The 13,099-nt window shown below is 41.6% G+C and overlaps 1 protein-coding gene across 3 annotated transcripts in view; it reads right to left on the minus strand.

Moving 5' to 3' along the window:
• Positions 1-10,431: 10,431 nt before the first annotated feature.
• The window catches only part of pou3f3b (POU class 3 homeobox 3b), a 168,275-nt gene continuing 165,607 nt past the window's right edge, over positions 10,432-13,099 (minus strand). The window contains exons 1-3 of one of the 3 annotated variants that reach the window (XM_028571867.1): positions 11,087-12,298; positions 10,652-10,732; positions 10,432-10,526 (exon numbers count right to left, since the gene is read on the minus strand). In XM_028571867.1, coding sequence (XP_028427668.1) covers positions 10,452-10,526; positions 10,652-10,732; positions 11,087-12,298 — 1,368 coding nt within the window. In that variant the 3' untranslated portion in view covers positions 10,432-10,451. Of the gene's footprint in view, positions 10,527-10,651; positions 10,733-11,086; positions 12,299-13,099 lie in introns of those variants that run through there. The other 2 variants (XR_003691783.1, XR_003691780.1) reach the window with 2 other exon arrangements.

The following is a 13,099-nucleotide window of genomic DNA, read 5'->3' on the forward strand; positions in this document are numbered from 1 at the left end:
TGCAAACCCCTCTGAGCCAAACGTGGCTGATGTTGCTTTTCCAAGCCCCCTCTCGCTTTGGTTAATGAGATACAGAGTCAGACGACCCGATGTGTGCTCTCTCTTCCTTCACCTCACTTTCCTTCTCTCTCTTTTCTCTCTGGCGCTGCAGCACACACTACAGTCATTTTTTTTATCTGCCAGCTCACTCTCGACTCCTGCACCAAAAGCTTAATCCACGCCGTCTCCTCCAACAATCAGTCTGTCAGGACTGTATGGCTATGTGTGTGTGTGTTGATGCTAATGAGAGAATGTACTTGTTTTTCATGTCTTTCTTTTTCTTTTGCTCAAGTTTCGATGTGTACGTGCGAGTGTACGGTGTGTCTCTAAGCCTAAATGTACATGCAGTATGCCAACGTGCATGCCAATGTGTGTTTGAAGGGGTACCTCTCTAAATGACATTGTGGGGACACGCTTTCCATTTGTGCACAAACACCAGGTCCCCACAGGGTCAACCATTACATTTCAGGGTTAAGACCTGTACTTTAGATCGGTGTCCCAATTCCATGAATGTACACTAATCTTTATAGTATCCTGTTTATGCAGGTAGTGTGCAAGAAATAAATGACTGTTTTACACTGAATGGAAATAATGCAATGCGTGCACGGTCTGACGGCAATGAAATTTCACAAATAAAAGCCCAATGGTTGTTATGCTTTCTGAGATATTTCTGTCCCACCAGAATTGTGAGTGTGAGTAAAACTTCTATTTCTGTGTGCACTGCTTTTAGGTACAATCAACAGTACTGTTTTTAGTTTGCATGCTGAAGATTTTTTAAGTAGGTATCCCTAATTATTTCACCTTGCCTGTGTGAACATACTGCATACTCAAAAGCTGCTTAGATGTAGTATGGAATTGGGACATATCTCTGGCTTTAGGTTATGGTTAGGGTAAGTCTCTAGGGAATTAATGTAAAAGAGTGCAATGTGCTTGTATCTGTTTGATCATGCATGTAAGTGAACACATGTGATCCCGACCCCCAAAGTCTTTTTTGTATTTTTGTGCCAAAAAGTGAATCTGTTGATATGCAAATAAAACCACAACACCATATGTGTGTGTATCCTGCACTGTGGGTATGTACGTATGTGCAAGTATATGGCGTGTGTTTCTTAGCCAAAATACACACGTTGCACACTTGTGAATGTGTATGTGAATGTATTGTACAGCCTGTGTCTTTGCAGGGGTACTTCGTAGGGACAAAACTCACATATTCACACATAATGGTGGCTCATTGTCCCTTTAGGGACAAAAAGTCACTACGATGTCCTTCTAAATGACAAAAACAAGTTTGTGTACAAGTCTCTTCATGATCATGATCAAATGCAGGTGATATTTTTACATGTCTTTCTTACAGTATGTTTGTGCCTAAATGCTGGTGTGAAAATAAGGCCACAATTTAAAATGGATGGGTGTATTCTGGGATTCGTGTAAGTCTGTTTCTAAGCCAAAATGCATATTTTGCTTACATTATATGCATTTGTGGATGCGTGTGTGTGTGTGTGTGTGTGTGTGTGTGTGTATGTGTGTGTGCGCTAGCTCTCTGGAGGGGCCCCGTGTGTGTCACGACGGGCCCGGCTCCCACTGGATCTAAGCAGTATTGACAAACCCATCAGAGCTGGTGATGCATTGGGCTCCCTGCGCACCCTCCCGCCCTCAGCGGCGCTGCGGGGCTGTGCTGACATGCTGTCACCTTGGTAACTGCTGCCAGAGCGAACGGCCTGCTGGGAAAGCTGACCCGAACTGCTGGCCGGACGGCAGGAGATGTCACCGGCGGACCCCTGAGGACCAACGACCCCTGCTTCTGTCCCCGACCATCGATCCGTCTGCTGTTGAGATCCGTCACCACCCGGGACGCTCTCTGGGATAGAACAGGGCACACACACACAGACAGACAGAAGAAGACAAAATCCACTCAGACAGGCATTAATGTAGAATCATATTCACACATGTACTTGTAAACACACATATATGCTTTACTGTGACGAAGGAACTCTCCCAGGAAGCCAAAAAAAAGATTGTTTTCTCGTTTAGGTGATAAAATGTGAGTGTCCTGAAATCCAACTCGACAACAAAATGCCATAAAAGTCCCCAAAAGCACTTCCTCAAAGCCTAAACTGTATCTGCCTCAGACTCTATCTCTGCTGAAGAAAGACGTCCAGAAAAGTCCTGGCACATCTTTGTAGAAATGCTTCTTCTTTTCTACTTTTTCGAGGTTACCAAGTCATTTCTTGGCAACTTCTGAATCCCTCTCTGTGTACGGTCGTTCTCGGAGCCAACACAAGCGGTTGTTGGCACTGGCCCATCGGCGGCTGAGGGCGTCAGTCTCTCCACGAACGTTGGGAGTTCTTTGAAACGCTGACCAGCTTTTTGACACAAGGCTTTGGAAGCAGCCGAGCTCTCGCTGCGAGATGCGGGACCCGGCTGGATGCAGGGATCAAATTCTTGGGGGAGAGGGACTATGGGTAGGGACCAAGAAGTTTGACATCACAGGCCGCACTTACTATCATGAGGCAATGTGTTCGATGAGAACTTTATGGACACATGCCACTAGGTCCCGGGAAGGGGAATGTTTTACATAATGCATTTTTTTGCACTGCATTTCTAGAGAAAATGTTGCACCCGCTCTATCAAACTGGGATTATGATAGCATCAGCACCAACAAAGTGGCCTTTACTCACAATAATCCTCAAACTGCATTAGGTCTTATGTACAATGCTTTCCAAAACACATGTGCTCTGACAGAAAAGCTGTCTCTCGTGTCACACGAATAAACAACAAGAGTAAATGTGAAAGATCACTAACTAGCTTCCTGGTTCCCATGGCAACCAATAAAGCAGGGCCAGCCGTCTTTTGTGGGGATTATCAGCACGGGTGAAGCAACCCGGCGGATTGACTGGCTGAAACAAGATATACCGTGTGTGTGTGCGTGTGTGTGTGTGTGTGTGTGTGTGAAGATGAATAAAACATGCTCAGACAGAAACTGAAGCATTACACAACAGTCCGCAGGCAACCAGTGAAGGTGGAAACATGACTTCAGAAATAGTGAGAATTGTGACTCTGTCCTAGGAAAGCCATAAAGGAACACTGAGTCCTCAGTCTGAAGAATGCAAACTCCCCACATTTAGCAATAGGCTACATGATTTTTCCCTGGACAGCTACAGTGAGTACAGTTTGTGTAGAATAGTGTAACTAATGTTATGGAGGCTCCAACGCACATACTGTATGTACATATACGAGAACAACATGGCAGGACTTGACCTCACTTCATTTGCATGTCATTCCCTGAGCCATGAAACACCTGTTCTTATTTACGTGTATGGTTTTTCTAACTTTGTTTCAGAGAGATAGATAGATAGAAAGATAGATAGCAATAGATATAGATGGATGGATATATACTGTAGATATAGATATAAAAATAGATAGAGAGATGTAGATAGATAGATAAAGTGATACTATAGCTATCTATCTATCTATCTTTATCTATAGATAGAGAGATACTTTAGATAGATAGATAGAGATGGACAATGTTTATGATGTGTTTTAAAAAGGAAAAAAAGCACAGAAATCTGAATGTATCTTAACAGAATATAAAATTGCAACAAAAGAAAGTAAAATTGCCTCTCCAGCATCATTTAAAAGAAACAGAGATATGCTCCAAAGCCCATGTGAGCCAGAGGATACAGAGGACAATGCTATAAAATGACTTCCCAAAATGCAACATATCATCACCAACCTGTGAAAACCCTGCACTTCCAAAAGTTGTGATCTTAAATTCATCACATAAATTGATATGATTGAAGTGGGTTTTCTTTCACTTCTTCAGTTTGAAGGACACATTTAAAACACACACACACAAAATCATCTGAAATGTCACAATTTGGACACAGTGAAAAGTGGAAACAGTGGGGAACAACAACTGGAATAAAAGAAGATATAAAAATAAACAAGACATGCTATTGATCCACTTGGTTGGAAGTAGAAAAAGTTGGAACTCTAAAATTGTCTGCATTGTTTAACCGAAACAGACTTAGCTATTTCCATTCAGGACTGAATATGTTTTATGCATACAGACCCTTAAAGGGCCTTAAAACATGTACAGTGGCCAACACTCTGTGCAGAATTAAAAATTGAAATATTACCGATCCAAACTACATCAACATGCCATCTTCAAATCCCAAGTCAAAACTGCTTGTTAATGTTTGATTAATGTGTGCATTTTAGTGTGTGCATTTTCGCGGCATGTGTATTTTCTTTTTAAAAACTCTGCAAAGTGTCTTTGAGTGTTACAAAAAGCGCAATATAAATAAAAAGCATCATTGGTAATATTATTATAAACTTAGATTAAAGCAGCTGATTCCAGTGGAGATAAAGGACAGGAGCGGTTGGCTGGTGGAGTCGGTTAACCGGCCACTGGGTGGCGCTGTAAGGTCAGGGAAGCGCTACTCCTGTGCGTTTCATCAAACAAGGAGGGGGAAAATGTCTGGATTATGGCAGTATTTTATTGTGGAAATAATAATATTAATGCAATCATTAAGGGATTATTGTTTTAAAGCGTTTTGAAAATAATTGAAAACTACATGAATACGCTGCTTTAAATGCGTTTATTGAAGCGATTCCTTTATTAAAGCTGATTTATTTTCTGCCACATACTGCAACAAACAAATACTAAATTGTGTCCTGTTCCTTTGTGAGAAGGCGAAGATTTCTGTGAGCAGGAAATAAAGCCAATGTCGCCCCCCTGACACGGATTCTGTAGGCCTACTATAGAGATGTATTAGCCTATAGTCAGTGGCTCAGTGTGGGCCTGCTTATTACTGCTGCTGCACCTTTTCCACCAAATTTGTACTGAAGACGGATTTCAACACGACTGAGTTCAATTAGAAACCGAGCTAAACCACTCAAAATCTGCTGAGAAAACACACAGATAAGTATATGTAGGCTACTTGATTTATTTATTTTATTCTAAGTTTTTATTTATTCGTGGGTCAGTGTGCCGTGATCAGCGTCGATCACGGCACACTGACCCAGCCAGGATTATTTCTCCAAAAAACTTCCCCTATAGAACTTTATAATAAAAACGTATACACTTATAATACATGCGTGTGTGTGTGGGGTGCTAATAAAGTACAGTATAGTATTCACTATATACTAAGAGTAAAGTATATAAAACAAACATAAAGTGAGCAAGTTCCAAAAATGAATATTATAGCAATATTATAAGTTTACAAAAATATTGTGTATTACTGTGTTAAAGTTAAGGTAATATTAGTTTACTAAAACACAGCAATTGGAGTAGAATAGTACAGTTATATGGAAATTGTGAATGTTATATATGTTATGAGTTTATAGAGGCATTTATGAGTGTTACAGTGTAGATAATAGTACTTTTACTTAAACGCATTTATCGGAATGATAGGAAAATTAGATTATTATTAGCTATTATAATAATATTGTGAATATTATAGGAAAATTATCGGGTTTATAAACGGCGTAACGTCACTACAAAGAAAAAACAACATTATGAGAACAACAGATGTTATAAACACTAGGACTAGGACTATTATAGGGGTCCTCCTCTTAAAGGGATTTAAGTTGAAAGGTTTATTCTCACTTGACTTTAAATAGGCCTGTCTAAGCAGACAATGAGCGACGTTTAAGAAGAAGACTGTCAGTTATGAAAGTGTAAATGAAATCTAATAAGTCATGTTGTTGAATTAAAGGCGTTAAATCCGCATTTGGACGGAGGGAAGAGGGAGGAAAAGAAAGCTCCAGCAGGCTTTATGTGCTTTTGGAAAATGCAGACAGGCAGATGAGATACTGGGGCACATTCTACCTCTGTGTGGCTGAGCCCCCCCTTCTCCTCTACCTATCCATCCCGCTGCTCACAAAACCATGACCTTCACAATTTATAGAGAGGAAACCCCCGAGAGTCACGTCATCTTTTATAACGTCCTCCTCCTCTTCTTCTTCTTCTTCTTCTTCTGATGCCACCAAACGACTCGAGAAGATCATTTACATGTAGGCTTGTGATGTTGTTGGTTCTTCAAATACTGCCCTTAATAGTTATTGGTTATATTCTGTGTCCCGTATGTAATGCAATTCTATCTTCTATATTTATATATAAGCCTGCATAATAATAATAATAATAATAATAATAATAATAATAATGATAATTAGGCCTATACATTACAGGTTAAACACAAGAATAGCCAATGGATGTGTATATAGGCCCCAACACGCCTCAACTGAATGTGTTGACCGAAATAAAAATGCAAAAAAAATAATATTAACTCAATTGAAATCAAATTAAATACAGACCTACATGAACCCAATAGACACCTTTATTTCTCATCCGTGTGTTGCTGCCGTTTAGGATCTAAAGAAAAAAAAATTATAATAATAATAATAAAGTGAAGCAGACTTTTGCATCGCAGCCACATTGCTTCCAGGATGACAACACCACAAATAAGGCACGGATCGAAGAAATAAAGCCGCCATACTTACTGTAAAATAACAGTACTAATAATGATCAGAAGTCAGCAGTCACAAGCAGACAGAAGGATAGCTTTCTGAGCGTCTTTTCTGCAGCGGAGAGAAATCCGTGGAAGAGGAAGGCTCCCTGCGGAGAACAGCTCGGAATAATCCATATTCATGCGTTCGACACGTGGAGTAAATACAGTATGAGAGCAGGGGAACCATTGTGTACATGAACCTTTCCACCAGGTTAGACTGAGCCTGTATTAGCCTTTTTTTAAATGACACACATATCACCATTGCAAGTGGAGAGCAACTGAGTGTGTGATACAGTAAAAGCGTACATTACTTTATTTTATAGGCCTACCTCAAGAGTATACACACCCTTAAGTTGGTTTAATCGTCTAAAAAGCCACATATACACATACTAATTATTATCTAACATGTGTAGGCTCTCTCTCTCTCATATATATATATATATATATATATACATATACATATATATATATATACATATATATATATATATATATATATATACATATATATATAAGTAAAAAGTGAACTTAAGTGTGTGTTATAAAGGCAAATGCAACTCTGAAGGTGATAATAAAACATAGGGCATCCTATTTACGCATAAAACATATCTACAAAACAATATATAGAATTGTAATATTTAAATAGCCTACACTTGAGTATGGGCCACTATATGTAAAGTGTAATGGACTTATTTTTTTTTTTTTATTATGAGACTATTATTTGTTTAGGCGGATATATTAAGTGTTAGAGAATATATTTAAGTCTTGTTTTAAAGAGCAGAGTGATGTGACAACGAGCAGCTTTAATTAGCGCGGCGAGCCTGTTGGGCCACTGGCGTCCTAAATCAATAGTCCCCCCCCTCCACACACACACACACACACACACACACACACACACACACACACACACACACACACACACACACACGCACACACACAGCCACCACGGTTTTGAAGACCCATGAAAAAAAGGCAAGGCTGTTGAAGAATAGGCGGACCAAAACCCATTAGGAGATTTTTAAACTCTTTTTGTGTCGCCTTTTGGTAAAAATCTCTCACTACATTTGGGATATTTCTGCACGAGCCGTGCAAGCCGTCAGGCTTCTCAGAGAGCTTATATTTTGCGGGATCCACACGCGTGAACGCGCAGGTCCGCTGTGGGATTTGTCGGGATAGTAGTGAGGAACCTCAAGTGTCCCTCTCTCGTGCTGTCGGGCAGCTAGCAGGCTTATGTTAGCACCTCATCTCACTATGCATTGGGTATTTAATATATATATATTTTTTTTTTTTTTACGAAGGAGCACCAGAAGTGAATGCATAATGAGCACAGGTATAGGAACACGAGGCTAAAGTGGAGCCTCACTGCACACATGCTTTTATTTTGTAAAGGCTTATGTTTCTATCAGCATGTGCCACATATTATTGATATTATAAAAAAAACAGACCAACCCTGTGTTGTTTTGAATAACTCTTTTTCTTTAACGTTTTTGAAACGTCTTTGCAAATGGCATCAACACGTTTGTGTACTGTATACACTGCGTCTGAGAATATAAAGTTTGGAGCACATATAGCGTGTATCTGCTGCCACTTCTGCTAATGGAGACAAAGAAAAATGATGCCCACTTCTCTATATCATTGAATTCAGTTGCTAAGCAACTAGTATGGGAAATCATCCGCGAAATTCAAATCCTGCAGCGAGAAGACACGTTTTGTGAGTTTTGCTGAATAGGCGAGCAAGACAACTCAAGAAAGAAAAAAAAAAAAAAAAAAAAAAAAAGTTTGGAAGACAGGAACGCATTTTGCCTCTCGCAGCCGTGACGAAAAATAGTCCTGTTGTTAAAAAAAGAAAATAACACAGCCAAAGTGTTATTATATCGAATACAATAATGTCACACATGCGCATTATCAGCCCCTTTAGGAATATTATTTTTTTTTCCCGCAAAAAAAAGCCCCGCACTAAGTCTGTCAGCAATCCAGATATTAATCTGCACCGCTCCGACATGTCAGACAGCACTTTGATGCTCAGTAAAGTGTGCTGGAGACAGACCCAATCAATACGCTCTCTCTGTGACCCAGTGCCCCGCATCCTAACACAACATGTCAGCTACCTGCACAACACACCTGGATGTCCTGGAGCTTACGTCAACCTGGATGCATGATGTGGTGAAATTTGCATTCTTACGCTTGCAAAAAAATAAATAAATAAATAAATAAATCAGCTATAAATTCAATTTTGCTATTTCAATGAGTGTAAATCAATTTGGCAGATTATACTGTACGTACAGTTGGCTTTTTGTTGCACTGACAAGCGCATGAATCAGGCTATTAATTATGTTTATCAGTATTATGGGATGCAGGGGCTGGACTATATGAGCTGCAACGTAAATGTTACATAACATGCAGTCAGGACATTAGGAACTCTATACTTTCACTCCCACAATATGGACGTCATCCGTTTTTGAATTTCTCGAGGAATTTCTCGATTTGAACTCCTTTTTTTTTTTGTTAAAACAACATACATTGGTGTCTGTTTTTCCAGCCTGCAGTCTGAGGTTAAAGCTCATGCTTTTTGCCCAAGGCCTCAAGGCAGCAGATGTAAACAGGGAGCCATTGTGCAGGCCTGCAACTGACCGCGATGCTCCATTGAAATGGTAGTACACAGTTATGGGATGATGATAACATTTATTTAAGCTGAGCCAATAACCTATGGGCTCTTAATACCGTGAATGCTATATTAATACGCCAAATTATATATGTATATTTTTTATATTTTAGTAAATACAAAAAAAAAAATGATTAAAGGTTGAGTATTTTCATGTTTCCCTCTACAAAGTGTCTTTGTTCTGCATTATTATTCTAACGGAGGTTATAATTAGCTCGCAGCTTCATCTGGGACTAAATAGTCCACCATTTTCTTCATTAGCTTGTGCATGCAGAAAATAGCACACAAAGTAATTCCCCTTTCAAAAAAGGAATAAAAAAAGAACTAACAGCCCAATAGACCTTAAGAATTTCAATCTCAAAACACAAGGTGATTGCATTTCATTCTAACAAATTTATTGTGTCTCAATCAGCTCGTACGGAACCACTACTGAAATTAAATTACAATCAAATGATCACATCAAAATATACCCTTATTACCTAACAACGTCAGCTTATGATGATTTGTGCTCCTTTAGAAACGATAATACAAAATTAAAAACAAATAAGGGCAACAACAGAAATATAAGAAAGAAATGAAGATAAAACAAGGAAAAGGGAAAACATCTTACACAAGTTCCTGGGTATAGGGGTTGGGGGGGAAATAAATTACCGTTTGGAATAATTCATATGTATTCCGAATAAAATATTAAAACAAGTCATTCTGATGAAAAATATAAAGTAAATAACTCCGATCAGTATCTGATCTAGTGTTCTATATTGCCGGCTTTACAGAGTTTTTGCTTATTAAAACCTACCAAAGAATACTGCTTAGAAAGGGCAGCAATAATAGTATATCCACAGCACCCACTCAGTCACACTTGGCAACAGATTTTTTTTTCTCAAATAAGTGCAGCTGAAGTCTTTTCAAATGTCTTATGCTGTATTTGTTGGAGAGGCAAAAAAAAAGAAGAGGAAAGATCCACTAACGGTGTCAAAGTCCGTTAAATAATAATTAAAAAAAAGGTGATCTTTGAGATCATGGAGACGAGACAGTCCTGGTCCTGGTTGTCTTTTTCTTTCTGGGTCTCAAGATGCCCCCCCCCCAAAAAAAACAAAACCCTAATCCTCCGTTTGTGTCAATGAAACCATGCAGTCCACCCTCAGACAAAAAAACCCAAAAATGCTGTAAATCACGATGGAAGCTTCGTGGATGTCACTCTTGTTCATATTGTTGCAGTTTCTCCCCTCTTGTCATTGTTATAGGCATGGGGGGAGCAGGGAAGGCGGTTCAGTCCCATTTCTAAATATACAAAATGCCTGCTCCTTTGTTTTCTTCAATCAAACACAAGATAATGATGGGGGGAATATTTTTTGAAGAGGGGGAGGGGGGGAAAAAAAAGAATAAAAACAATACTTGGTTTTCCTCTTGGTGGTTGTTTTTAATGCGCCAAAATTACCTGGTGGAATGAACTTGTAGTTGTCACCCTCTGGTCGCTCGCTTCACTTGCATCTTTTAAGTAATCTACTAAAAAATGCCCCTGAAAGAAAAAAGCAGAAGGAACCTTTTAGGTTAAGACATTTCAGGGCCTGGAAGAAGGTTAACGGTGCGATTTCTTTTTCTGAGGGGGTTGGGAGGAAGAAGGGGAAGTTTTTTCTCTCTCTCTCTCTTTCTGTTTGTTTTTTTCTCTGGTGAAAAATAGATAACACATTTGCAGTCTCATTCATATTCCCTCACAATCACAGTATCAAAAAAATTGGCTATCTTGGCGATAGCCTGTATGCTTTTTTTTTTAATCAGTCTAATTTCATATAAAATATTCTCGTGTGCTGTTCTATGTTTCACTGAACATTCTTTTGCAGTCCATGGAGGGGGGCGGTGTTTCTGCACTCACATTGCCGACCTGAGAGTACACATCCTCCGGCGTCTGCGCCACTCCTGGGGGCGTCATCCGTTTTTCCTTCTGTCTCCTATTGCAAAACCACACTCTAACCACCTCTTTCTCCAGCTGCAAGTTGTCCGCCAGGCTGGTGATCTCCTGGGCCGAAGGTTTGGGGCATTTTAGGAAGTGGCTCTCCAAAGCCCCTTTGACGCTCACTTCGATGGATGTGCGCTTCTTTCGCTTCCTCCCCTGCGCCGCGATCTTGTCGATGCTGGTGGGGCTGCCGGTGGACGAGTCGGCCTCTTCGAGCCACTTGTTCAACAAAGGCTTGAGCTTGCACATGTTCTTGAAGCTGAGCTGCAGAGCCTCGAATCTGCAAATGGTCGTCTGAGAGAAAACGTTACCGTACAGGGTGCCCAAAGCCAAGCCGACGTCCGCCTGCGTAAAGCCCAGTTTGATCCTCCGCTGCTTGAACTGCTTGGCGAACTGCTCCAGGTCGTCCGAGGTCGGCGTGTCGTCGTCCGAGTGCGGGTCGTGGCTGCTGACGCCGCCGTGGTGCTGGTGATGCTGATGCTGGTGGTGATGGTGGTGGTGGTGGCTGCCGTGGTCCAGATCCGGGGTGTCCCCCCTCACCAAGCCCGGGTGCACCAGGCTCTGGCTCCCAGGACTCAGCATCCCGTTCACAGTGAACCCCCCCGGCTGGGAGTAGAGCAGCGACTGTTGCTGCTGCTGTCCCCCGGATATGGAGTTAATGTGCGCCGCAGTCGTGCTCCCCCAAGCGCCGGCGTGAGTCTGATGGGGAGCTAAGTGAGGGGGCCTGTGGTGCAGCGCGGTGCCCGTGTGCAGATCGTCTCTGCCGGGGTTTTTCACGTCCTGCTGCTGAGGGCTGCCCGTCATCCCGACGGGACTCGACGACCAGGGGGATCCGGCCTCCGCTGCAGCCACCGCGGCTGCTGCTGCGGCCGCTGCGGCGTGCGGGAGGGATGTCACCCACTGGTGGGCATGGCTCAGCATGTGTCCCCCGTTGCTCGCTGCCATTGCGCCTTGCATAAAGTCACTCTGTACCATCTTGACTGAGGGGTCTCCCCTGTAGACCCCAGACCCCGAGGTAACCGCAGCACTGCCCGGCTGCATGCCACCACCTCCAGAGTCAGAGTGCACGAGGGAGCCGGACGATAAGATGCTATTGCTGGGCAGATAAGGATTGGAAGCCGCGGTGGCCATTCCGTCAACCCTTATGAATATGTTTGTGGATAACCCCCCTCCCTTTTTACAGTCACTTCTTTCGAGCAGGCAAATTTTATCTCATGAATTATTCAAACTTTAAAAGTATGAGTAGGTTTTTGGCAATACCATCGACGCGCGTAAAAACGCAACAAAAAAAAGCTTTAAAACCGGTGGCAGAAAACTGAATAAAATCCGCATGTATTTACAACATTCTAGTTCAAACAGTTGTGCATGGAAGTCGGCGAATACAATTCCAGGTTTTCAAAAGCCCTTTGGAACCATGTGCAGTCCGTTTAGAAAGTTTTGCACTGGGATGAAATTGTGAGCATTAAAAATTCAAATATAGAGGAAAAAAGCGGTGTCCCATACAAACTTTTGGTGCACGCAAAAAACAAAAAGCCTTGCAAATTCTCCACAATGTACAAAGTCCCAGTTAATGTCCCCTTTGGATGTGAAAAACATTAGCAGAGTGTCCTTAGTTCTTTTGTAATTCAGTCGCCGAGATTTCTCCCTCGCTTTATTCTTTTCTCTGTCTTCTTTTATAGCACTGTAGAGCCTCTCTCTTTGTTCTGTTTTGATGTATATAAACCTGCCAAACCGCAAACTCCCGATGAAGTACAATCCAGTATAACAGTGTACGGCGCTGCCTGCGAGCCTCTTCTCTCATTCGTTCTCTCTCTCCTCCTCTCTCTCTAAATCTCTCTCTCTCTCTTCTCCCTCCCTGACAGGCCGTGTAGTCCCGCCCCCGTTCCAAGCCCGACGACGCGCGGATGTTTACCCCGTGCGTCCCCGTTGATT

The sequence above is a fragment of the Perca flavescens genome, chromosome 24 (assembly GCF_004354835.1).
Source record: "Perca flavescens isolate YP-PL-M2 chromosome 24, PFLA_1.0, whole genome shotgun sequence".
In the NCBI taxonomy this organism is placed as follows: domain Eukaryota; kingdom Metazoa; phylum Chordata; class Actinopteri; order Perciformes; family Percidae; genus Perca; species Perca flavescens.